At 46.7% G+C, this 27,916-nt stretch overlaps 1 protein-coding gene and 1 long non-coding RNA gene across 3 annotated transcripts in view; one reads left to right on the top strand and one right to left on the bottom strand.

Annotated features, from left to right (window-relative positions):
• VSTM4 (V-set and transmembrane domain containing 4) overlaps positions 1 to 27,916 on the bottom strand; it is an 84,160-nt gene that overhangs the window by 43,921 nt on the left and 12,323 nt on the right. For both annotated transcript variants that reach the window (XM_057736023.1, XM_057736024.1), the window contains exons 3-4: positions 16,248 to 16,316; positions 8,295 to 8,402 (exon numbers count right to left, since the gene is read on the bottom strand). In XM_057736023.1, coding sequence (XP_057592006.1) covers positions 8,295 to 8,402; positions 16,248 to 16,316 — 177 coding nt within the window. The remainder of the gene's footprint in view (positions 1 to 8,294; positions 8,403 to 16,247; positions 16,317 to 27,916) is intronic.
• Positions 270 to 22,905, top strand: LOC130853732 (uncharacterized). Its single transcript, XR_009053866.1, has 3 exons — positions 270 to 680; positions 16,286 to 16,400; positions 20,518 to 22,905. It is a non-coding gene; the product is annotated as an uncharacterized LOC130853732 (long non-coding RNA).

The raw sequence follows: 27,916 nt of genomic DNA, 5'->3' as shown, positions 1-27,916 counted from the left end.
CTGTCTATAATGGGTTTTAATTCTCTGATCAAAGCTCTTCCAGGACTAAGAGGAGGCCCTGGGAAAAAACAGCCTTTTTTTTTTTTTTTCCTTTGCAATGACGCCCTCCACAGTAGGTCTCCTTCAGAAAAACTGTATCCTAGCTGCAGAGGAAAAATAAGAATACCTAGGCAGTTATTCTAACAAGTGTCCAATCTAAGCTCACCGCTGAGTTCACCTCAAACAGAAATAAAGCTGAAATAGCCAAAGGGCCCTGGAGTTGTGCAGTACAGTGTTACATGAATGGCCTCAATGAATCACACATTAATATATTATATCTATTCACATCCTTGTGTAACTCCCTCCCACACTGACTCTGAGCTTGGCCACATGACGTGCTTTGGCTAACAAAATATTAGCCAATGAGTCACAAGCAGAAGCATAAAAGGCCCTGTGCTCTGAGGTTTGTGCTCTCTCTCTGTCTCTCATTGCAGGGAACTTTTCTGCTATCACAAGAAGAAGCCTGGCTAGTCTACTGGAAGATGAGACCACACGGAACAGACACAAGTCATCCCAGCTGAGACACCAAAGCAGCCAGGCCCCAGCTGACCCACCAGCAGGCTGCAGCTGCATGAGTGATCCAGCTGAGGCCAGAAGACCTGCTCAGCTGAGCCCAGGTCAACTTGCTGACCTGCAGAATTGTAAGCAAATAAAAGAGTTGTTTCAAGCTCCTACACTTAAAGTGATCTGTGATGCAGTGACCAATGCAGACCACAGCAGAAGGACAAAATCTCAGCTTTAGACTTTTTTTTTTTTGGTTTGTCTGGTCCAACCCCCTATTAGTATCTGGATTCTTTCTGCATTCCATTTACTGAATACCTACTATATACTGGATAATTTATAGATGCAATAATAATAAACCACAGTTCATATTTATTGAACATTTCATATGTTCCTGGCACTATTCTAAGCTTATTATATAGATCAGTGGTTTTTAGTCTGGGGTTTGCATACGCCTGGGCACTCTTAGGAGGAACAGTTTTAAGGACATCAGTTTCTGGATGCTCACCTCCCGTGCTATTCTTTCCTTAGAATTCATTCCCCTGGAACTTGCCTGAGGTCTGGCTGTATTGCTTTCCCACCCTTCCTGTTACATCGCCCTTTCTACCTCCTAAAATCAAGGCATACCTCTTACCCATCCTGACTTGTACTACAGAGACCTGTCTTAGGGGTAAAAGCCAGTGGGCACATCAATGGCCCCAGTGAACTGATAAATGATTTGAAATATTGGTGTCAGTGTTGAGAAAGCAAATGACTAATGACTGGGCAAATAAACTTTTCACTAGAGGAGAGGTTTCCAAAATTTTGCTTTCAACAAGGATTGGAATATGACCTAATCCAGTCATCAGCTGGTACAGTATTAAAATCATTTTTGATGATAGATCATTGTGATTTTTGACATATAACTCAGAAGCAGTTTAAAGTACTGTGGTATTAGGAAATTTCATCCATTCCTGCCTCTTTTTATATTGAACGAGGTATTTCAGAGCTAACATCTGTGAAAAATATAGGAATATGAATGATGCTGAATTCTATTACTAAGCAAATTCATACAAGAATATATGAAGTAAAAATACAAATCCATTTCAATAAAAATACATTTCCAATAAAATTTTACTTTTGATTAATTATTTATCTAAACTTATATTTATGTGGTTTTGATTACTCTTATATTCATTTCTAAATCTTTACCAATTGTGTAATATTTATTGATAACTCAATCCAGAAAAAATATTTAACACTCAAAGACTTGTGGAATGAGGAAATTTTTAAAATCTTAATTTAAATTTTTATACACATACTATTTTTCAGAGAAATGTAACCGGGGATCAATAAAGAACTTTCAAAACAAAAATGTATTAAAATAGGATAAAATTTTGTTGGGGAAGTGGATTGAAGATAAAAATTAAAGGAGAAGAAGGGACAATATAAAATTTCTAACAGCTAAAGTTTGTTTATGGAGTCTTTTTAAATTAACAGATGTAGTTAAATTTATGATATTTAGATATAAAGGAAAGATTTAACCGTTTGATTTTAAAATGTCAATATTTGCTTTGGAAATTGCATCCTTTACAACAATTTATATTTATGATGAAAAAGTTTAGATGTAAAAAAAAAAAAGTTCAACAATGCATAATTTTTTTAATGATTTTAGGGGCTATGCAAACAAAAATGTTAGAAGACCACAACTTTGTACTCCAATTCAATCTTCACAATAACTTTGTCATCATACCTATTTTACAGTGGAGGACACCGAGGCACAGAGAGGTTAACAGCCTTGCCCAAGGTCACTCAGCTAATATTATGGGCTGAGCTGTACCCCTCCAAAATTCATACGTTGAAGCCCTAAAAGCCAATACCTCAAAATATGACTACATTTGGAGATAGGGCCTTTAAAGGGGTGATGAAGTTAAAATGAGGTCACTAGGGTAGGCCTAATACAACATGACTGGCATCCTCGTAAGAAGAGATTAGATCACAGACATGCACAAAGGGAAGACCGTGTGAAGACGCAGGGAGACAACGGCCACCTATAAGCTTTGCTATGGCAGCCCAAGCAAACTAGCACACCTGGGAAGGGACAAAACTGGGCAGCCTGACTCCAGGGCTCCCTTGTAGCTACTTCATGCCATTCTCAGAGGAACTGGGCAGCTGGTGTCAGGGCTCCTACAGGCGAAAAAAGTAGTATCCGGGATAAACGGCTGGTCCCCTGTGCCATGGCGGGCGCAGGGCAAAGCCGGGACTGGGCCCTAGAGAACCCCATGCTCTGACCTGTGTTTGGGAAAGTCTGGTCTAGGAGCAGTGAGGTGGGCAGCCTGCAGATTAAGAAGCCAGAGAGCAGGAGAGCAACTGGGGGTCTCCTTAGTAACTGGCTGCGAGGGCGGGGGTCTGACTCAGAAGGGCCAGGAGCCCGACGAGGAGAGTCAGTGCCAGGCACAGGACATGCGCTTGCCAACTGAAGCTTATGGGTCCCAGCTTGGTGAAGGCAGGGCTGATGTCCCTTCACTGAAGCCCAGGGGCCAAAAGGGATCCTGGGCACCAAGGCGAAGACTTACGGGCATGTGAGAAATAGACCTTGCCTGGAATCTCCCTTAAATACGCACAGCGTAATCAAGGCTGACTACACAGCTGTGTCACCTGTCTTAGCTACGGGTCCCCAGAAGCAGAGCCTGTAAGACAGGGACTCAAGTGCAGAGTCTATGTGGGAGGTGACCCTAGGAAACCCACTGGAGAATGGGGAAGTGAGACGAGGAGGAGCAGAAAAGCAATGAAGGGGGACTCTGAAGCCAGTCTCCACGGCAGGCCACAGCCCAGCACCCAGGGCACTTGACCCAAAGGCTCCCGGCTCCATGCAAGGCAACCAACCTGCACAGAAATGAAAACTCAGGACAGGATGTTTTTTAAGTGGTGACTCGTGATCTTTAGGACCTTGAGGACTCTAAAAGCAAGGGCTGTTTTTCTCACCCCTTCGGATAGGAAGACATCTGTGAGCGCGAGGCCCTGGGCCAGCCCTTTCCCCGCCTCCTCAGCGGCAGCCACTGTACTCAGCCCCCACCACATGGCCAGACCTCCCAGATGACACGTCCAGGCCAAAGGCCGTCCTCCCCGCCGGGCCTGCCCCGTCACCACCACCCGCCCCACTGCGGGTAATCTGGGGTGGGAGCAGCCACGCACCCCCATCCTATCAGGCCCTGGGGCAGTGTTAGGGTCTCTGAGATATGAACCTTCCCCTCATTTCCCCCCAACTTGCCTGCACCCTCTTCAGACCCCCAGGCCTTGCAGAGACCCTGAGGTAGCACGTGTGGATATGCCTGCTCTATTCACCGAGCACCCTGCACGCATGGTGAGCCCTGTGACAGCCCCGCCCAGGGGCCCAGTGCATTTGCACAGGACTCTCCCAGCCTCCTCCAACCCCAACACAGGCGGGGACCCTGCAGCCTGGAAAAGCACCGTCTGCATCTCCCTGTAGGGAGGGTCAGGACGGGGGTGCCCCGCTTCCCGCCAGCCATTTCCTCTGTGCAGCAGTGTGCTCCCACCACGCCAAGCACAAGAGCCAGCCCCTGCGGGAAGCAGCCCTGCCTCGGCCATGTGTCCAGGCCGGCATGGTTACAGGGACAGGTAAAGCCGTCTCCCTCGGTCACCAGGTGGAAAGCTGAGAAGGAGAACTAAGTTTTCCATCTCCTGTTCTCTTGGTACAAAGAGCATTTCAGGGCCACAGCTGTTCAGGGAAAGCACCAGCACATAAAGCTGTCTATCCAGAGTCACGCTGTCCTGCATGGTAGTCGTGAGCTGGGGTGGCTATCAAGTACGGGAAATGTGACTGGTCCAGAATTCGATGTGCTGGAACTGTGAAATCTTAGGGGCTCAGGACATTTATTTGGAGCCTGAGAAGACCTGCTGGATTTCAGCCTTCATACGAAAAAAGGAATGCAAAATATCTCATTCAGAATCTTTATGCTGATGCTTGTTAAAATATTTCACATATATTGGGTTAAATAAAATGGATTAAAATTAATGTCACCTGGGGGCTTCCTAGGTGGTGCAGTGGTTGAGAATCTGCCTGCCAATGCAGGGGACACGGGTTCGAGCCCTGCTCCAGGAAGATCCCACATGCCACGGAGCAACTAAGCCCGTGTGCCACAACTATTGAGCCTGCGCTCTAGAGCCCGTGAGCCACAACTATTGAGCCCATGTGCTGCAACTACTGAAGCCCACGCACCTAGAGCCCGTGCTCCACAACAAGAGAAGCCACGGCAATGAGGAGACCACGCGAAGAGTAGCCCCCACTCACCACAACTAAAAGAAAGCCCGTGCACAACAAAAAAGACCCAACACAGCCAATAAAAAAAAAAAAAAAAATTAATGTCACCTGTTGTCTTTTGACCTTTTAAATGTGACTACTAAAAAAAATATCCAACTACACACGTAGCTCACTTTGTATTTCTACTCGGGACAGTGCACGTGAGGGCTGCGTTTGCCCTAGCCACCGGGAGGGCTGAGCCGTTGTCACCATGACTATGATGGAGGGATGCCACCTGGAGAGGTGGACCATACACAGAAGAAGGTGGCCCTTGGAGCTGCCCAGGCCCAGGACTGGCAGCCTGACACTAGGAAAAATGTCCCCAGAGCCCTGTAAGAGTAACTTTTATCCCCCATTTCACGGTGAGGACCCATGGGGCTCAGGACATTTATTTGGGGCCTGAGAAGACCTGCTTTATCAGTAAAGGGGCTTGAATCCAGGCCCTAGATCCAGTGCTCTTTTCATGAGGCTGCTGGGAGGCTTCCAAGCACCTACTCAGGGAGACGGGCTCTCTGCTGACGGGGCAGCGGGCCCAGGAGAGCCCACTGAGCCTTCCCACATGCTCTGATGACCAAGCCTGCATCTCAGAAGCGTTGGGAGGGGAGAACTTATGCTGGAGCGTCCCAGTGTCCGACTGTCTCTGATGTCAGGCCAGGAAGCCCTTCATCCTCCCCAGGGTCCCAGGGACACCCTGTCCGTAGCCATCCCCTTCCATACTTGGTGACCTCCTCCCTCCACTCAGTGTGGCTGTGAGGGGGAGGCACCCCCCAAGCTGCCTCTTTCTTGCACTTCTGGGAGAAAAGATCACAGGCCCTTTGATCCCATCGCCACGGGGAAGCAAGCAGAGAGCCAGTTTGCAGCAGGCGGATGTAGGTGCCTAGCAAGCCCTGGGGAGCCTGGCTTTGGAGCCAGGGTTTCAGCACACTGAGCTACGAACTGCCGTCTGGGGAGGACCTCAGCAACAACCATGTGGAAGGCTGAAGGGACATTCCTCAGCAAGGTCAGCCCCCAGGTGGCTGAGGTTTTCTTGAACAGAAACACGGAGGCTGAGGATGGGGCTGGGCTCGAGCTCTGCGACCCCCTTGTTTCAGGGCTTGATCAAGCTCCCCAGCTGCGTCCTCTGTAAAATGGGAGCAGTATGGGCTGTCATCTGGGCTGCTGGTGAGGGTTCATGAGAACGTGGAGGGGCCCGCGAGGGATCGGGCCTGCAGCAGGTGCTCAGGCGAAGCTCTCGACAGCTCACAGGGCTTCCGGTGCTGGGCACAGGGGCATACGAGGCCGTCTGGAGCCCACTCCCAGAGGCACGAGGGCGGCTAGGATCTGGGTTCTCGGCGGCTCTGTGGGAAGCCTGCAGCTTGTGTCCCAGTCTGTCTTGTTGGCTTTGGAGGAGAACGACTTCTCCTGAACTACCTATGTTGCTTTGTTTCCCTAACAGGGACTGTACTCCAGGCAGATTTCTCTATCATGCCCCTGAGCCCAGGCAGAGGTGCCTTTAGAGCAAAACGGGCTTGGAGACTGCCAGTGTGGCATCCAAACTCCAACAGCTGGGAGCAAAGCAGCTGGGAAACAAAGCCATTTGCCCACCATTTGCTGAGCAGCTGTCATGAGCCAGATTCCAAGAAGAATGGGTTAGATGCATGGCCCTGCCTTACACACCATCCTCTTAGAGGGAGGCAAACACGTGCACATGAGCAACATGTGCCAGGATCTCATCAAAGCCATCAGGGTCTGGAACAGGAGAAAAGCTCGGGCACTGTGCACGGGGTGGGCGCAGGCATGGAGGGAGGCTCTAGGAGCACGGCACAGACACCCAGAGCATGGAGGGCAGGCTGCGGGCTGAGGAAGACGGATCTGGCTAGAGCTCCGGCTCTGCCTCCAGGGCTGGGTGGCTCTGTGCACCCCTCCAGGTCTGCTCGGGCATTACCCCTCTCTACCCTGCACGGGACCTGGAGGCTGACCTCTATGTCCGGGTGGCAGGACCAAAGGAAAGCAGCCACAGGACATCTGAAGGGGAGGGGGGGCAGGGAGGGGCTGAGGGGTGTAGGCTCCTGGCTTCCTCCCTGCTGCCACCTGCTTTGGCATTGCCTGAGTCCTTCTAAGGCTCCTGTTGGTGACAATTCTCCCACAGCTGCAGCACTCGCACGTTACAGACACCTCTCCTCCCCTTGTGCCCTAAGGTCTAGGGTAGAAAGAACATCCCACAGGTGCTGGCCCCTAAGTGCCTCCCTCTCCCGCCCTCCCTGGTTCCCTTAGCCCTGCTTGCACCTCTGGGGAGAGCCCCCTCTGGATACGCTGCTCAGTTTCCCTGTTTAATTGTCCCCTTAAGTCATGACCACCAAATCTAATACTTCCCAGCTTAATGACCTTGGGCTAATATAGTAATAATTATTGTATATAACTATAACCATATATCATCGTCAATACAGGACACTTAGCACGGAGCCAGAATGTGTAAAGGGTTTTGTTTGTGTTTTTTTAACTTAATCCTCATGACAATGCTATGAGACTGGTATGAGACTGGTATACTGCTATTTCCCCATTAATTAGATGGAGAAGGCGAAGCACGGCAGACAAGTCATCAGCTGGTAAGTGAAGAGTCGCCATTTGGACCAGAGTTATTCCAATTCCAGAGCCCAGCTCTTACCCAGGTCATCTCTGGGAGCTGCCGTGTCCTCATCTAGTTCAGAAATTCTGAAGTGGGGGGCACAGGGAGGGTATTTCAGAGAAAACACACAGGAGCTGGTGGAAACATGACATGGAGGCTTGGAGAGAGGCGGGGACTAGAGAGAGAAAGCAGGCAGCTTTCACAGGGAGATAGGAGTCAGAGTCATGAGAACTGTAATCGCTAAGGAAGAAAGATTAAAGCAAGAAGGACAGGATCCAGGGGACAGGGACACCAACAAGGAAGGAGACATTAGGAAGTGAACATTCAGACTGGACAGGAAGAGAAAGGAAAGGGAGCCTTTCTAATCCCATCTGCCTGCCAGGCACGGCATCAGGTACTGTAATTAAATTATGAACACACAACAACATTCAATCTAAGGAAGGTGGTGTCCACCCCATGTCATTTAATAAATGAGGAAACCAAAGTTCAGCGTGGTTAAGGAATGTGTCTAAAAACTCAGCCTTAAGCAGCAGAGCCAGAATCAAACCCAGGGTCATCTGACTCCACAGCCTCTTCTGGAAGGAAGAGAGAGGTAAGGGCCCTGAGAAACCACAGAAGGAAGGGATTTGAAAAGAGGGGGAATTGAAATGATGTCAACAGTGGTCACAGCTGATTTTAGCAGAGTCTAAGGGAGACACACCTCCTCACTTACGCTGTTTACCAATCATAGGTAAACAATCCCTGACTCAGAACGTGTCTTTCAACCAAAGTGATACTTTGCCCAGCATCTTCCGCCTCTGCGGTTCGGCTGTGCTCCCGCTCCAGACATGACTGTATCCATTCTCTTACCTCTGGATTTCCTCTTGCTAAACACAGACTGACAGATGATGGCCAGGGTGAAGAGCAGAACGCTGAGGATCCCCACACAGCACACGAGCACGGCATACACGTAGAGGTCTGAAAGGCAGGGACACGCGGGTGACTGTCAGGACCGGCCACACCAGAGGAGGTGCTCGGGATAAAAAACACTTCACACGTTATCAAAACTCGGCTCAAATGAACCACAAGCCTACACATAAAATTTAAAAAAAAAAAGAAAGAGAAAAAAAAAGAAAAAACACTTCTGGAAAAAACATTGAAGAAAGATCCTTGGGATCTAGGACTAAGCAGAGAATTTTCAGACATGACACCAAAAGCACCATCCATATAAGGAAAACTTGATGAATTAGATTTCATCACATTTTAAACTTTTGCTCTGTAAGTACCCACATGAAGACGATGAAAAGATAAGCTACAAGACTGGGAGAAAATATTTGCAAACCATATATCCAACACAGGACTAGTATCTAGAAATAAAGAACTCTCAAAACTTAACAGTGAAAAACAAACAATCCTAAGACAAAATGGGAAGAAATATGCAGAGACAGTTTACTAAAGAGAATATACAGATGGCAAATACACATATGAGAAGATGTTCATGTGTTCTTTTCTAGCCATTGGAGAGTTGCAAATTTAAACCCCAATACAGTATCCCATATACCTACCAGAATGGCCAAAATAAAAACTAGGACAATACCAAATGCTGCCAAGGCTATGGATAAACTGGGTCACTGGGACACTGCTGGTGAGAATGTAAAATGACACAGCCACTCTGGAAAACAGTTTGGCAGTTTCTTAAAAGATACAACTCAGAGATTGCTCTCTGGGGCATTTGTCCAGAGAAATGAAAACTTAAGTTCACACCAAACCCTGTATGTGTATGCTTGTAGCAGTTTTATTCATAATAGCCAAAAACTGGAAACAGCCCAGATGTCCTTCAGTGAGTGAATGGGTAAACAGACTGTGGTATAACCACACCATGAAACACTTCTCAGCAATAAAAGGGAACAAACTACTGGCACAGAGAGTTATAATGAGTGGGAAAAAAATCCCCAAAAGTTACATACTGTAAGATTTTTCTTATACGATATTTTTGGAAAGACAAAATGATAGAAATGGAGAACAGATTAGTGGTTGCCAGGGGTTAAGGAGGGAGTAGGCAGGAGAAAAAATTGCTATTAGGGACGCTTGGAGTGATGGGAATGTTCTGTAACTCAGCTGTATCAATGTCAACATCCTGGCTGCAATGTTATACTACATTTTTGCAAGATGATACCATTGGGAGAAATTGGATAAAAAGGTACAAACTGGTATGAAGAATCTCACTGTATAACTTATTAGAGATATATGTCAATCTATAATTATTTCAAGATAAGTTTGTTTTGTGTTCCAATGATTCAATCATGTTCATGTATACTGCAGTTCAGGCTGCTATAACAAAATATCATAGACTGGGTGACTTAGACAACAAACATTTATTTCTCATAGTTCTAGAGCCTAGGAAGTCCATGATCAAAGCACTGGTAGGTCCAGTGTCTGGTAAGGACTCTCTTCCTGGTTTGGAGACGTCTTCTCTTGGTATCCTCACGTGGAGGAGAACAGAGAGCCAGCAAGCCAGCTCTCACGGGTCCTTTCTTATAAGAACACTAATCCCATTCATGAGGGCTCCTCACTCATCACCTAATCACCTCCCAAGTCCCTACCTCCTGATATCATCATATTAGGGGTTAGGGTTTCAATACATGAATTTTAGGGGACAAGAACATTCAGCCCATACCAATACACATCCATTTATTAAACTCCAGTAATCCACTTTTTCACCAATCTGATTGATAAAATGCCCAAACTGCTCAGAGAGCAAAACGGAAGCTGGAAGCATTATTTTAAGCTCCTATGAAGCAAAAAGCTGCAGGTGTTTGAACTTAGTAAAATATTTGAACTTAGCAAAAATGTTTCTCTGCTCACTTAAATTTCTTTAGCCTACAGATATATTCAGCCTGCTCCTAAGTACAAGAAATATAATGACGAACATGCAAAGGTCTTCTCATCAAGAAATCAGAGGGCTCCATGGTCCCTGAACCACAGAAACATGTGCCCAGGCCCAGATACATGCAGAAGAGGGACGCATCCAGCTTGGGGAGGTTGGGAGGGGCTTCCCAGAGGACTAGACCTCTGTGGTGATGTGTAGTTAAAATAATACAGAAAATGCAAAAATACAGAGAGAGAATAAAATTAGAGAGAAATAGAAAAAAATAGAAAGAAATAAAGTCATCAGCCATCCATCACTCCGAGGTAACTATTGCTGTACTTCATGATGTATGTGCGTATATATTTTCAAATTAAGTTCATACTGTTTGTATCTTGCTTTTTATTTAAATCTCATTTTCTCATTACCCTCTCTTCAAAAAGCGATTTTAACTTTGAAAAATATGGTAAAAGTCTGTGGCATTAATACATCATCATAAGTGACTTAATATCTTATCATTGGCTAATCAAAGTGTTCCTAACTTCCCTATAATGAAGGATTCTATGATGAGTATTCACAATCTTAAACCTTAATGAGTCTCACATTGTGTTCTCAAGATTAAAATTCCTGGAAGTGGAATTACTGAGTCATCAAGAATGGGGAGTCGAGGGAGGGAGGGAATATGGGGATAAGTGTATAAAAACAGATGATTGAACTTGGTGTACCCCCAAAAAAGTGATAAATAAATTAAAAAAAAAAAAAAGCATGCACACTTGTAAAGCCCTCAGGACCAGAGAAGCAGTTGGTTAAGTGCTTAAGCTGAAAAAGCATGCAGTAAGCCTCCTGGTGTGGCTGGCTTCCGGGGAGAGCCTGGAGAAGCAGGTAAGGCTATGGTCAAGGAGAGACAAGGAGGGGGAATGGGGCGGAATCAGACATCCCAGGTTCCCCTGGGAGGCCTGGCGTCGTCCCTGCCCCTGGAGCACCTTCCGTGGTCTCAGGCCCAGACAGCATATTCACCTAAGCTAGTTCGAGTAGGTTTCTTAGAAGGCAACTTAGAAGCCTGGACTAAAAATAAACTAAGTAGAAAGCACAACAGGACAAGGTTGCAGGTGAAGGGAGCACTTGCACTAATATTTAGGGAACAGAGCAGGTGGGTGGAAATAAGAAAGAGTATCCTACAAAGGGAGCAGCAGCCAGGCACAGGAGCCAAGGAGGACCGGGTGAGAGTTCTACAAGCCAAGATGGTAGAATGTCTGTAAGAAAGATTCTCTAATAGCATCCAGTGCTACTGGAAAACACCCATTGGGTTTTTCCACTAGGAAGCTACTGGAAAAGTCCTGGAGGAAAGCCCATTCAGTGGGATGGTGGGGATAAAGCCAGATTACAGGGGCCGAGGAGCTCAATGGGGTATGAAAAGATTGAGATAGAAATACAGAAAACGCTCTCCGGTAACTGAGATAAAAACTCCCTTTCTAAATAAATGCCTGTGTCTCGGATGTGTGGGCTTTGCAGATTAATACGGTAGAGAACTCTGCAAGTGGTCAGTTAGGAGACAGGCTAGGGCCCCCATTTAAACAACATGAAATTCCAAGGGACACAGCAGAGGTCACAGACTGGAACTCACGACAAGATACAGGACAGGCCAGGACATGGAGAACATATGGCCAGTCCTGGATTTACACACTGTTGAGCAAACTATTCTGGGAACAGGACTGCAGAGCCATTTCTGGCATGAGAGGCTGGGAAACAATGTGGTCACAGTGCCAGGCAGACAGAACGGGGGCAGGTGGGGCAGCATCTGCCTCTAAGGGATTCTGGAGATGCGGCCCCAGGACTAAAAGGCAGCAGCAATTCAGCGTCAGGCTAGGGATGGAGAAAAGAACTATCTTCCTAAAGTTTCTGCACCACTCCAGCGACCCCTGCACTCACCTCTTCAGCAGAACTCTTTCTTTGGTTTGGGGACTCAGGAACCAAAGGGGGACAAGGTCACAGCGAGACCCTCCCACAAGTGTTCCCAGAAGCATACTGCAGACATCGGTGGCCCACTCTCAGGCAGGAGGCAAGGGGCTCCAGGAGGCCCACGTGATGGTTTCAGATCACAGCCTCCTCAGCGTACACAGAGGGGGCGCTCCACAGGCAGCCATGGCTACAGAGTCATAAAACATCTGGCCGGTCCGGAAGGCGCAGCTACCCCGCCGAGCACACAGGCCCTCCAGGCTGTGGACACTGGCCAGCAGGCACCAGCCGCCCGCACGTGGGTCCCCACAGGCCTAGGATGGATCATGCCTGCTCTATTGTATTCTTGAAGCCACAGGAACATTAAAAAGTGTCACCTTGTAGGAGGAGGGAAAACTCAAGAAGGATGCCTGAGTCTCCCTGGCTTGAGCAGTGGCCACTGCCCCCAGGTTCTGATTTTTTCCTCCGTTCCAAGCATTCCTTTGCTGCATAAAGGCAATCTTCCTGCTGTATCTACTCAGAAGGCTAAAACCACCTCCCCTGTCTTTCTCTGAAAACAGAGGTTAAACCCTGAGCCATTTGAGCTGGGGTCACAAACTCCTAACACTCCAGGGATGCATTTTTGCCAGCAGGCTAGAGCCAAGCTGCGCCCGGGTGACGCAGCCGCAGTGCAGCTCCAGACACCATTCTCAGGCTGGAATACTGGCCCAAAGTTGCCCTATCTTCAACCTTTTCCTTTACCTTTTATATAAACACCTCTCTAATTATAAATGTCGGTTCAGAGGTTTTAAAACTCAGACCAGGCCAAACAATGCTCGTCTGCAGGCTGAATCCAAGCCTTCAGGTTCAAAATGAACGAAATATCTGCACTTAACCAAATCTGGGCTTCGCTTTTAAAATACCACATATACTTGAACATTCAAAATAATTCTAAAAATCTCGTCATATTCTCCAAATTCATTTGCAGTTTCCTCTTCTGCCATTGGACTTCCAAAGACACCAATGTCTTTGTTACACTCAATTGCAAGCCGCCATGCAGAAAGTTATCTCCCCACCCCAGCCCGGGCCTCCCTGAAGCAGATGGCGGGGCAGGCAGGCTGGAGCAATGTGCACACGGCAGGGAGGCCAAGATGGGGTGCACAGTGTCTCCGCGCCAGCTCCCACCCTCCCAAAAAGCCAGGCCACGCCAGGCCAGGCCAGGCGGAACGGCCTCCGTGAAAGGCAGCCTGCACACCTGCTGCCGGGCAACCCCGAGGCCCGCTGGAGTATTCAGCACTGCTTTGAAACCCCGTGACCCCAGCATTCCTCAGCACAGGGAAGGAAACCAGCTCCCCCTGGGACCACTGAATCGCGAAAGTCACTCGGTCCATCCTCTACATTTCCGGGGCAACTACAAATGCCCAGATTGCAGTTCCGTTGAGAAAACCATGTACTTCCACTAATTTTTTTTTTTTATCCAACCTGCAGTAACACCTTGCTCAGGGAGAAATACCTGAACAATAGCCCCAAGGGATTGTAACTCACTCCGGCATCTCACCAAGAGGCCTGACAATGCTTTTTTTGTGCTGCAGGCACACAGCCAGGCCGAGCTAAGCCCCAGGAGGATGGATATCCGTCCTCAAGCCCTGCCGCAGCTCTCCCATCCAGGAACAAAAGGGCAAAGGCCTGGGATCAGGCGCTGGGGAATCTGAACTGTACCCTGACCTTGCCAACGCTGTGGCTGGGTTAAAAAAGCAAAACCCACAGATGCTGCCGCCGCTGCTGCTGAAATCACAGGGAGAGAGCCCTCTGGACACAGCTGCTCTGAGGCGGGATACACAGTGAGAATTACAAGCCTGCTTTTCTGAAGGAACCTAATTCTCTGTGTTGGGAAGACAGTGCATGGTGGGCGACAGATTACGTGTAGATTTAGATTGACAGTAACCCTGATATTCCGTAGCTACACATGAATTTAAAAATATCGTTAATTACACAAAGTGTTTTAGAGATGCTGATTGTGCCACAAGGCGCGTGTGGAATTTTAAATGCTGCAATCCCTACAAATATATAAAGTCTTGCGTTTTGCATCACAGTATTTACAAACAGTCCTCGGACCACGTGCACCAGAAACGTCTCAAGCCCTGATGAAATGCAAATTCTTTGATCTCTTCCTAAATGTAATAATCAGGTTCTTGGCAGGGTGCGGGGGGTGGGGGGGTGGGAACAGCCCAGGGTTACTAACAACTGCCCCCCACCCTGCAGGATATCCTTTTGCATCTGATGATAAAGAGGGCTCCTGCGGTCACATCTGCCAGTGCCCTACCTTAGGGAGTCCCCAGCACATCTCCAGAGTCCCACCTCTTCCCAGTGCCTGGGTCGTAAGGCAGCCTCAGAAATACAGCTGAAGAAATCAGTTGCTTTTTTACCGTTTCAGTTTATGAGGAGGAAAGTCATGCATCTCTTTGCTAAGAAATAGGTATTCACTGAATGCGAGGCTAAGGGAGGGAATTGGGGATTATTTTACTTGAAGAAAGTCATCACATAAAGAAAAAGCCATCCATAAAATGTGCAGAAGAAAAGGCAAGGAATACAAAGAATCAATGTTACAGTAAAGTGCAACCTGAGAAATGCAATACTTATGACTTCAAAATGAAACAATCCTAATGGCCCACCTGATCGACACCTTATGGCTTGCAAACTGTGTTCATAATTGTGGTTACATTTTTCTAAGAGAGAAAGTTCCTCAATCCACTGTTTTTAACTAGCTACTGGAAGAGGCAGATTTGAATCCTAGTGCTCTCCCCCAAGGGTATGCTCTCACACCCCAAGACACACACATCTCCTTAGATCCTTTTGGCAAGGTCTAGACATCATCAAAAAATGCAATGCCTTCACAAAATGTAATCCTTCACAATTTCCTGATCACGTCTTAACAGTAATCTGTTTTTTTGTTTGTTTTTGTTTGTTTGTTTTTTACTGATCAGAGGTTCTACCTGAGAACTCACAAAATACATTCTTTCATTATTTATAGTCATAATCCTCAACCACCTTACAATAATAATTTCTGTGAGTTTTCCATACACTAAGGCCATATAGTTTCTCAACATTGGCAATCTTGACTTCCGGGGCCAGATAATTCTTTGTTGTCAAGACTGTCAAGGCATTGTAGGATGTGTGGCAACATCCTTGGCCTCTAAGCAATAGATGCCAGTAGCACCAAAATGCTAGTTGTGGCAACCAAAATGTTACCCAGACATTGGCAAATGTCCCCTAGAGGGACAACATCACCTCCTGTTGAGAATCACTGCTCTAAGGCTCCAGTTTGAGTGTACGTCAGAATCACTCAGAGGTCTTATTAAAACCCAGATTGCTGAGTACCATCCCCAGAGATTCTGATTCCGTAAGTAAGGGTAGCACCCAACGCAGTGCATTTGTAACAGCCTTGCAAGTGGTGTTGATGCTGATGTGATACTGATGCTCCCGGTCTGGAGCCAGCTTTGGGATGCACCCTCTCTAGGGCCATGTCTGCATGCTGGCATCTCATGAAGGGCTTGTAACAAGTTCCAACTTAATCAGAATCTCTAGAGATGTGGTACAGGCATCAGTGTTTTTAAAGCTACTCGGTGATTCTAACATGGATTGAAAAATCACTTGATTAAGGTTTACAAACATTTCCAGAATCCCAAACTCCTTAAGAAACCTGAGATAAAATTAGTCACAGTAAATGTAATTTACATTTTTATATTAGATCGCTCCCTCATATCATCTAGGAGGAGGAATTCTGAAAGCAAAACAAACAACCCCAAATTATGCAGATTGGAGCTTTCACGTCTACTCTTTCAAAACCTGTGGGCTGATGCCACCAGGGATTCCCATGTTACGCTTGAGTAAATTTAGGGTAAGAAAACTATTTGATGTTACGGCAAAACCAAGACGTCAGAGTCCTTTCTTCCTACTCTGTTCCTTCCCTATTATCTAAAAGTGAGGCTGCATCTTATAATAAAGAAATAAGCAATCATCACCTTCAAAAAATGCCCAGGTCTGTTTCTTTTTCTCAAAGGATGAATCTTCAGAAGCTTTGAGGGAAATCACTGTAAGACAAAAAAGAAATGGCATAGCATGAAGTGGAGTAGCTTATGGAACTGGCCCACCTCAGTCCAAAAGAATAACATATGGTATACATGGCACTTGCATTTATAAAGTAATTTTCACGTTTGCAAAAATCACATTTAATTGTCACCACTTACATGCCAGGGGAAGGTGCAATGACTTACATACAACAAGTAAGAGACCAGAGAGGGGAATTAAGTTGCTGGTACTCAGTCCAATAGAAGTCCCTCTCGCCCCATATACTTGCAAAATAAAGAGTTCCTCAGCGGGAATTCCAAGAACCAAAACATTATTTTACCCGACATCTTTCCAAAATGTAGTGTACCTGCCTGGATGTCCCTAGATCGAGAAGCCTGAGGTCATCTGATGACTCAGGGTCAGGGCTCTGAGCACCATTCTCCATGTAAGACAGTCACACAGCAGCAAGCATCTGATTTTAAGATTATTTTGTCTGCTTTCAGTCAGCGGTTGAGCACTGAATTCACAACCTGTGAACAAATGCGCCTGCTCTCGATCATCCGGGAAACAGGATTGAGTTACACTGTGTTAGACAGACTCTGAACATCCTACTGCAGAGTCTGGAACCATGGGAAGGTTCCATGTACAGGGGTAACATAATCATAGGCAACATCTAAAAATTAACCTGATGGAAAAATGTAAAATGTCAGGGAATGAGAGTTTTGCCCAATAGAATTTTCTGAGATGATGGAAATGTTCTGTATTTGCACTGCATATACAGCTGCCACTGACCACATGTTTCTATTGAGCACGTGAAACGTGGCTTATCCACATGGGACTAAGGAACTGAATTTGTAACTGTATTTCATTTTAATGAATTTAAATTTAAATAGCTACATGTGGTCAGTGGCTACCACACCCTCTAGAGAAAAGAATCTAGGACTCAAATGAAAAGACAAAGGTCGTGGGAATAAAAATTGAATCAATATGAGAGGTAAGGAACATGGCAAAGGTGGTCTGGAACTTTAACTCTAATTACTGCCTCTCCCACAACTTTTACATTATTATTGTCATGGAACCCAATTCTGAGTATTCCATTTTTATTTTTCTTCGGGCCTTGCACTATGTATTTCCTATTGATCTACCACACAGGGCACTAATCTCTTCACTTGTGTCTAACCTGCTGTTAAAGCCAACTATTAAGCTGAATAATTCACCTATGGATTTTTTCAGTTATAGATCATCCACTTCATTCTTTTTATATATCCTAGCTCTCTGATGAATTTCTCCAGCATATCACCTAATTTTTCAACCATATTAATCACATTATTTTCATGTACAGGCCTAATATCTTTCCCATCTGCCTCACCCATAGGCTTATTTCTATTATCTGTTTTTGATTTTGATCTTGTCCCTTGATGTGCCTGATAATTTTTTAATTGAATGCCAGACATTGTATATGGGAAATCACGAGACTCTAGATAAAATTTTATTTTCCTCGTAGGAAAATAGAGTTGGGGGAATGATCACCTAATCCAAAGAGAGTATGAACTGTTTAGAAGCTGGGTTTCAGTTTTTATAGAATATGGTCTATCCCTGGTTTGCCCTTACTTCAGGGATTCCTGGTAGAAAGTCTCAAGTATTCATCACAGCCTTTCCAATTTTCACCTCACTGTTAGAACTGCCAAATGCTCGTCTTGCCTCCTAAACAACACGGTTGTCACTTTCTGCATAGCTTTTCTCAGCAAGCACTGCATAAGAATGGTTAAATTTCTTACAGAGTTAAGTGACTCTGACAATTGAGCTCACTCACTGCTCTTCTCTGCACTCTATATAGTCCTTCAAAGAACAACTAAGATAGCTGAAATACATATGCACATATATAATTGTGTAATGATGTAATACAAATATACTTATGGAATATATATAATTAGGAAAGCTGAAATACGGATTTTTTTTTCCAGCTTTTCTGATTGTTCTCAGAAGGAGGGCTTTGTTCTGTGAGAAAGAATCCCTCTCCTAGTAGAACCTAAATTCCTCAAAACAAGAAGCTGGCCTCCTACCTCAATATCACCATCTTGGGGCACACTGCCTGGCAGCTGGTAGGTGCCCAGTAAATAAATGAATGATCTAGTTCTTTTTTTTTTTTTTATTTAGTTGATTAGCTGTGTTGAGTCTTCATTGCTGCACATGGGCTTTCTCTAGCTGCTGCGAGCGGGGGCTACTCTTCACTGTGGTGTGCGGGCTCCTCATTGTAGTGGCCTCTCTTGCTGTGGAGCACAGGCTCTAGGCGTGTGGGCTTCAATAGTTGTGGCACACGGGCTCAACAGTTGTGGCTCTCGGGCTCTAGAGCACAGGCTCAATAGTTGTGGCGCACGGGCTTAGCTGCTCCACAGCACGTGGAATCTTCCCAGAGCTGGGCTCGAACCCATGTCCACTGCATTGGCAGGCGGATTCTTAACCACCGCGCCACCTAGGAAGTCTGACCTATTTCTTTCTGATGGCCCCTCAAAGGAAGCAATGTGGACATTGGGTCTTGCATGTGATATTAAATATGTCAGACAATTCGTCCATCACCTTTCCTGCTTAATTTGCCCCACCTACAGCCCCTGTAATCTGCTCACTGCCAGAGCAACTGATCAGATTCCCCCTTCAAGAATTTAAACTAAGAAACAAAGTACAGGGCTTCCTAGGTGGCGCAGTAGTTAAGATCTGCCTGCCAATGCAAGAGACATGGGTTTGATCCCTGCACCACAACTATTGAGCCTGTGCTTTAGAGCCTGTGAGCCACAACTATTGAGCCCATGTGCTGCAACTACTGAAGCCCACACACCTAGAGCCCGTGCTTTGCAACAAGAGAAGTCACGGCAATGAGGAGCCTGCGCACCACAAGAAAGAGTAGCCCCCACTCACAGCAACTAAAAGAAAGCCCGCGCACAGCAACCAAGACCCAACACAGCCAATAAAATAAATAAATAAATAAATAAATAAATAAAATTTAAAGAAAAAAGAAACAAAGTACATATTGTCGTTGTAGGCCCTGGGGGTGAAAAAGCCTATGGAGTCTGGGGTGGGCAGCCGTGTTTGGAAAATAGGAAAGCGAATGGAGCAGAGGGCAGAACCTGCAGGAGGAAGGTTAGAGGACTTGATCTTGCTGGCGCTCTGGGTACCAAGAGGGCTAATGTATTATTTGCTAACCTTGCATTGCATGAGCTCTGCATCCTTCAACCATCCTTACCATCCCCTGAGTTAGCTTGAATGGGTTTTCATATTCAACAAATTGAGCCTAGGCTGGGATAACAACAGAGTCCTAATGAAGACAATACCAAAATGAGAAAGAAATGGACATCTTAGGACCTTAGATTTCAGGAGATCAGGGGTGCCCATTATGGTCCAGAGCCTTACTACTCCAAGTGTGGTCCATGGACCTGCAGCATCAGTGACACCTGGAAGCTTGTCAGAAGTGCGGGACTACAGGGGACCCAACCTGGATTGACTGGATCAGAATCTGCTTTTAAACCCAGATTCCCTGGGTGAATCATATGCACTTTAAAGTGTGAGATGCACTGATGTACACTGGGTTGAAATACTAAGTTGCCGTTTGCTGGTTCTGTAACCCTGGGCAAGTCACTTAACTTCCCACAGCCTGAGTTTCCCCATTTGTTATGCAGAGATGACAATAAGCTCAGGGTGAGTGTGAGAACCAGATGGGCTAATATATGGGATGGGTTAATATATGTGAAATACTCAAAACAGTGCCTAAGACCTAGTGAGCTATTTTTATCCCCAATGATCTTAGCTCCGTAAGACAGGGATTTGGTCTGTTTTATTCACTGCTCTAATTCCTACACCTAATCCTAGCATGGTCTTCTGCTGTCGGTCCTTTGCCTCAGAGTGTGAATCTTCAGTTGTCCAAATGGTCTATAAGAAAGAGTTCCCTGCCCCTGTGGCTAAATGTCTGCAGCTCAGTCGGGCTGCTGCCATCCTAGCAAAGGCCAGTGCCTTTGGACCGCTTTTGATACATCTTTCGTTTTTTATTTTCAGAAACCATGGGTCCTTGATTTAGACCAATTAAAATTCCCTTTGCCTTATTTGGGATAGAAGGTAACAAGGTCTCCCCAATGGACTTATAGGAGATGGGTGCTGAAAGAGCCAACACGCTGGGATTCAAAGCTAAGGGGTCTCTAAGCAGGGAATTCATGGTGGTTCCTCATTTCTCTCCAGTGCAGCTATTTTATGGGAAACTGCAGCAACTTTGTTTGGCATATGGTGATCAGCAACACCAGTCATCATCTTATCTGTTCCTACAAGAAAGAAAAATTTTTACATGAATTCTGCCAGAGCTTTCAAAATTTTCCCAAGGTTCTGCGTAGCTATCTTGTTTCAGCTGCTAATCCCGTGCTATCTCAAAGTGAATGCGATACATTGTCAAGCCACATGTCTGAGTCCACAGACCACGGCCAATGCCCTGCCCAAGGTGGCCTCTGTCTTGCCACGTGCTCAGAGCCCAGCCTCTCAGCCAAGAGCTAATGTGGAGGTGGGCAGTGTGCATCCCTTGGGAAGGTTCATGACTCCAGTTGCTGGGAGGGATGCCAGCCCTGCTTCCAGGAGAGCCTTGCCTGTTCCATCCTTCCTGTACCCAGGGGTCTTGTGAGGGAGGGTGGTACAAGTACCACCTCCTCCCATAAGGTGCGGGGCCTAGGAGGAAGGTAGTGCAACTGATCAGAGAAGCAGAAGGAAGCCCAATTTGGCCTCAGCACCAAACCCCTCTTCTCAATACAGCTTTATCAGAAACAAAGTGGGCGTTTTGATTTCTGACTCCTATGCCCATTTATCAATCGCTCTGGCCACAGTATAAAAGCAAAGTAAAGAGCACTCAAAAGCTGTCATTAACTGATCTACTGACTGTTTTGTAATTTCTTGGGGACCCCAGCACCCAGTGGGCAGAGTCTGGCTGCCCTTCTGGTGAGGTGGTGGCCGGGATAACCAAGCAGCAGGCCGTCCTGGGTCCCTCCCCAAGGGAGTAGAATCAGATGAAATCTAAGAAGGGGCAGGTTTGTGAGAGCCACCACGTCTCGGGCCTCTTGTTGAAAGTGGCTGCAGGATCAAACAGTCTGGACACAGCCCAAAGGCACCGAGACAAAACGATCCTATCAGCCTCATGTCTGGAGGAAGCAGGTTGGAAAGAAAGAATCTTAGTCCAGTCCCCTTTGCTGGGACCTGCAGGGAAACTATAACTCAGAGAGGTGTGAAAACTGAGATCCTTGATTTTTGACTTGGACAGAAAGTCCCACCAACTCTCCTGGGGACACTGTGTTTCACAGGCTGTGGCAGACCATGTCCCCTGAGTGCATGCCAAGACCCTGTGACAAAGCCCTCCGGCCGAGGGACCTCCCATTCCCTTCCTGGTCTCCAGTTCACCGATGATACAGACACCTTTATCTGAGCCTGCAGTGAATGACTGACCCCCGTCATCCATGGAACAGATGGCTCATGACTTTTAGAAGCCCTGGGAAGGCTCCCCTTCTCCCAAAATTCTTTCCTGTCTGCTCACCTATGCCTCCAATTCCTTTAACAAAGTATCCTATAATTAAAGGAGCTTAAATGGCAACCATGGGTTACATCCAAAGCAAGGTGCACATCTGTGACACAGAATGCCTTCCGGAAGGCAGAGCTGATGAGAGGAGTGCAGGGAGGACCCTGGAACAGAAGCGTGAGGAGGCCGCAGAGGGCAGCAGCACGGATGCGGGAAAGACTGGCCCCAAGTTTGAGAGACACGTCTTCACCCTCCTATTTCCACCACTGGTTGGTCCGGGCTGAAGCACTCTCCCGGATTCTCCAGCTCTTGACAGTAGAGGGTGTTACCTTCACTGAGCACCCGAAGACCAAGATCTCTAAAACTTCAGTGTGTAGGAGAATTAATTGGGCCTCTTGTTAAAATGGAGATTCCCAGGCATGACCCCTGAGCTTGTGGTTTAAGGACTTTGGGGAGATCCTGGGAATCTGAGTGATTAGGGAGCACACAGTCGTGGAAATTCTGAGGCTCGAGGTCCCAGGACCCCACGTGGAGAAGCCCTGCCTCACACACTCCTAGTACAGAGGGAGGTGGGTGCCGAGTCCCAAAAGACATGGGAGAGGGGATTCAGGTCGTGAGGAGACAGACCCTGGGCCTCAGTCTCCCGTCCCGTCCAGGGTAGGGTCCAGAACTCAAAACTCAACCAATGCTCTTCAATTTAATCCAGGAAAAGCAAAAGTAACAGCAAAGCCTAAGGAATGAGCCTATCACATAAGTGTTGTTTACAAAGGACTCCAGAAGGGCCCCTTAATAACATGTCTCAGTGCAGAGAAATACCAGGTGAAGAACACAGCTTTCAAGAACGTTATTTTCAAAAGAGCAGACTGTCTCCAGGGGCTGATGTGTCTCCCCAAGTGGCCGACTCAAACGTGGAAACGGGAGTGAATTTGAGTCAGAGAGGCCTTCCTCCAATAATTGTCTAACAATTCACACCCTCTCTCCCCGCTGAATGTGTTGCCTTAGAACACATCACTACGCTTTACTCATCTGTCCTGTTCATTACCCGCCTCCCCCAGCTGAAGGGAAGTTCCATGCGGGCTGGAATTGCATCTATTTTCACTTCCCAGAATCCTTCTTGGCTCATAACAAGTCATAGTTACTTCGAACAAATGAATGAATGAAATGAATATGATACTGTATAGGTGGGTCAAGGTCTCCCAAAGAAAGCTTGGTGCTGGGATCAATTTACATTGTGGAAGACAGGGAAGAGAGCCCAGGGCTGGGGACCCTGGCCTACCCAGCACCTTCCTTCCCATAGAAGACCTGCCTTGGAAGCAGGGGGATCGCACCAGCTCACCAGGCCTTCGGGGCTGACTTCTCTGCAGTGCTCTAACCTTGGAGCTACTTGCTTTGGGTCTGTCATGATTTACTTTATGGCCTCTGAGTTCTTAGTTTCTTACAGAATGGAAGCAGGAAGCCCAGAGACCTTAAGCAGATGATTCTTAAGTTCTTTTGAGTTGAAAAGAGAGGGGCAGAAGTCTATGGCCCTGGACCTGGCATGTAGACCCTGCTAATTTGCATCCAGCGGGTGTAGAAATCTGGAGAGCGGACACACCCTCCCTCAGTTTCCACAGGCAGCATTCTGCACGGATCAATGGGAGAGAAAAATCTACAAGGACCAGAAGAGGCTGGTGATATGAAATACGCACAAGAAAAGACCCTTAAATAAAATAAAGAGGAGTCAACACTTTTGCTCCAAATTCAAAAATTAATTCAGACAGTTTGCTGGCCCTTCTTTTTCAATGATGAGATGGTTTCCCAAGGAAAAAACTAAATGCAGCTGTGCCCCGCTATTTATAACTGGGTCAGTGTTCTCAAGTAAGGCAACCACAACCCAGAGAGACACAGAGACTTTCTCTATTTCTGCTCTCAGAAGTTTGCCTATTACTTCCTTTCCCCTTTGCCCCTCCAAGACTCAGGCCAAAGGCAGTCTCTCCTGGGGCTTGGACAAAGCCATATATGTGAGTGGAACCTCTGAGTGACCTGCACCGATGGAGCAGCTGATGAGAAACAGAAAAGCTCCAGTTTTGTCTATTTTAAGCCACTCTTTCCTTTGCATTCAGTCTAAGACAAATTCTAGAAAACAAAGCAAAAGAGCGGACGAAAAATCATATTAAATAGACTTCCCGTTGTGACAAAGCAGTTGGGTAAGAACTTTGCATCCTGAGATGGAATCAGCTGCTGCCTACAAAGGCCACGTGTATGTCCTCACATAGCGGTTAGGAAATATTGAAACTTAGGGCTTGGTGACTAGTCCTCTCCAGCCACCACCCCACAATACATCTACATATTATTCTCTCGCTACCACCTTCCCCTCCCTGTTGCCATTAATTAAAATAGCATTTTACCGTGAGTGATTCGGATCACTCATTCAATCCTTCTTCTAAAAAAATCGTTATGGAGCCCTTCTGGGTACCATGCACCGTGTCAGGTGTGTGGGTGCATTTAAGAAGAATCTCGCAGGCTCCCTGGAGTCCAGGTCCCTGGGCAGGGCCACTACGCCAACCTTTCCTCTTATCACTGTCCACCTCAGCCCTTACCAACCACAAACATGCATCCAACTCCATTAAGTCATTTGCAGATCCCTCTTCTCCCCTGTCCACACCTCTGCTCCGGCTGCTTCATCTCCTGACATGGCATGGCCCGTGGTCGTCACATCCCTCCCCACCCTGAGGCCCCAGCGGAATGCCACACCTCCAGGTGACCTTCTCCTATTCCCTCAAGAATGTGACGTTGTCTTCCGCTTACTCCCATACCAGCTTCACCCTCTTGTATGACCTTTCCATACTCTCTTTTTATTAGCTATATCAATAATGTCAATCAAATCTACACCCATACACACCAAGTGGGGAAAGCGGGGGCGGGGGGTGAATTGGGAGATTGGGATTGCCATAGATACATTACTAATAAGAAAAAAATATCAAATTATACGCTTTAAATATATGCGGTTTATTGTATGTCAATTGTATCTCAATGAAAGTTCTTAAAGAAAAAAAAAGAATGCAAGGTTGTTGCTGCCGTGATCCTAATCACATACCTCTGACCACTACCCCTGACTATATAACCTCTCCCTACTCCCTAGTGAGGGGGGGCACAGTTCTTGAGGCACTGGCCTACTGTGTTCCCCCTTTGCCTGGCAAAGAAATAAAGCCACTCTTTCTTTCTCCTCAAAAAAAAAAAAAAAAAATTTATCCCCATACGGACATATGTCTCCTCCTCCAGACTGTGAGGCTGGGGATCCGGAAGGGAGAGGAGCAAACCTCCCCATGTACATCTCTCTTTGGGCAAAGCACAGGGATTACAGGCTCATAGACTGGGGCTTCATACATGTTGCTGAGTTTAAGTTCCAATCTCTTAAATTCTTCCAAGACCATGGCAGTCGAAATGCATGTAGCTACAATGAAGAATTGTTTGAAGTGGTGTTTAAATTACACTCCAGTTGTCAATTTGTTCCCTTTGAGTATCTGGACCTGTTGACACTTTAAACATCATGATGTGAGCTTGCTTAATTAAGCAGTAGCACTAAATGTTTAGTTAATCTCATTTCTAATTATCTGTTCCATGTCTCTGGAGAAAAAGGAATTATTTAATTTCCTCCACTGAAACTTGAAGTATCGTTTCCCATTGGTGGTACTTTCAGATCCAATTATTAAATTCCCTCTAATATTTTGGAGTTAAATAGATAAGAAATTATATTATAATTTCATCTTTTCCCCCAAATACTTCTAGGGTAAAGAGCCATTTGCTTTGTCCACTCCTAGCATTTAAAGCTCACTTATATAATCTGAAGTCAAATAACAATTTGCCTTGTTACAATATGTTATTTGGGGTTAGATTGAAATACTGTTTAAATTGCAGGAGACAGCTCTTGCAAATTGCTTTATTATTAGCATTTTCACCACTGATGAAAACATCTCCATCTGAAAGGACAGAGACTCAATTCTGCTCAGAATATCAGTCTGTTTCTGAGTCTGTGGGTGGCAGAACTGGACTGAAAAGCCATTGGGGACAGTTTTGTACAAGCCCCGGGGAATCGGGAATCGAAGCTGTTGTACCCCTAAAAGCAGAAGCTTAAAATGAATGACAGTGTCACTCTTGAGAATCCCAGGGGGCTCACACTCCCTGGCACAAAGGGCCCATGTGTTACCCTCAAGCAGAGCACCAAACTGACCCATGACAAAGCTCAACAGCTCTTAGGCACCCAGGACCGTGCCGGAGCCCGCCCTTGACCAGGAACCCCAGGCACCCTCAGGCTTCATCTTGGAAACTCTCCTGAAGAAAATCCAGGCTTAGGAACGGGTCCAGCCTCCCAGACCCACCCTGCCACGGCCATCCTCATGGTTAGAATTCTCCAGGGTCTGCGTGTCCTGGGAGGGATCAGGCCCGATCAGTGCCCAACGAGGACAAGGGTGGGGGTCAAGGGGAGATCAAGCAGGGTGGAAAAGGCACAAAGGCAGGGAGACGCCCAAAGCTTGGGGAGCAGAGGCAGCAAAGGGGGGGTCAAGGGATTACTAAAAACAGCAGGCATAAAACACAATGGGCAAGTGCCTGGACGCGGGGATGTGGGGCAGACAGGGTGAAGCGCGTGCGGAGAGGCAATGGGACCTGCCGTCCCAGCATAGGGAAGACAGCGGGCTTAATTTATGAACTGCATGCCTGCCGCACAGCAAGTACCAGTCAGCGCTGAGTGCAGAGAACAAACTCAGGGTCAGACACTACCTTTGTGTCTCCAGGGACAGAGTAAAACGAACCTCAGAAAGTATCACAATTTGCCAAATTAATGACCACAAATAGCTAACAGACTGCTTCCGAAATAATGAAAATTATTTTGCACAGATAAGAGAGATATTGGTCCCCTAAAATAGCAAACTTCACCTAGATTCAAAAGTGATCTTGGAATGTGCCCCCAAGAGAACAGCTTGTCTCCGTGTCTAGGGACATGTTATGCTCTCAGAGTTTAGGACAGAAACCCTTTTTTAAGTTGTTGGACCCAACTACTTAAAAAGCAAAACTATTAGTTATTTCTTTTGGCCTAAAGGAACCAAGAACATTTGGAAAACTGCACTAGTCTATCTATGAAGCCTCCAGCTTAGAAAACCTCGAACATCTCAAGCATAAATAAGGCACCCCTTAGAGACAGACCCTGCTGAGCAGCTTCCACTCCCTGCTGGAAATTAACCTGAACCCCTGCTCGTGCTTCCTTTACTTCCATCCCGACTTCCTTCCGTGCTCCACCAACTCCAGCCTTGCTCAGCCTGCTCAGCGCTGGGGACAGGGCACTCAGGACCTGACCTCCCCATATTCCTGGGGTTGGGCAGGGCGGGACCAAGCAGTTTACTTCCTCCTGTCTCACCTACAGTGAGACCCACCCCTGCACCTCACGGGCTCATGAAGAATGAGCCAGAAGCTCATTACCTAGAGATGGCTGTCATCGGAAAGGACACAGGGCTCACCAGGCTGCCAGTGTCAAGGTCAACGCACTCATTCCTGCCTGGAAGGCTGTGCTCCTCTGGATTTCCCACAGGTTGACCTTCTGGGCTCCTGGGAAGAAGCTGCTGCATCCTCACCCTGCCGTGCTGCTTTCCTACTGAAAACACTTGGCCTTTTCCAGACAGCCGGGAGGCTGGCCCAGAGGAGCCTGCTCCAAACACCAAGTCATGGTAGCTCCATCTGCTGCCCTGAATACTGGTATTTCCCATGGCTCCACCCTTGGCCCCTGCTTTTTGGGGATCTTACCCACATCCATGGTTTCACCTGCCTGACTCAGAATCAGTTCTCACAAGCCAAATCAGATGGGCACTTCAGCTCCATACTTCTGCGTACTTATTGGACATCAGCGCAGGACGGCCTCCAGCCATCTCATTCTCAATTGCCCTGTGTACCAGCTCCATCTCTTAGGTTCCCTTTGTCAGCTGTGGGCACCGTCCTGCACACACTGAGTTAGACTCCTGGATATTATCCCACGCTTTCTCCCTTACCTGCATCCAGTTGTTAAAGACTTCTTCTTTGACCTCCAACATCTCTCCATTCCACCACCAAATTGTGCAT

The sequence above is a fragment of the Hippopotamus amphibius genome, chromosome 5 (assembly GCF_030028045.1).
Source record: "Hippopotamus amphibius kiboko isolate mHipAmp2 chromosome 5, mHipAmp2.hap2, whole genome shotgun sequence".
In the NCBI taxonomy this organism is placed as follows: domain Eukaryota; kingdom Metazoa; phylum Chordata; class Mammalia; order Artiodactyla; family Hippopotamidae; genus Hippopotamus; species Hippopotamus amphibius.
Note: the sequence above shows the minus strand (reverse complement) of the source record. Positions and strands in the feature narration are given on the sequence as shown.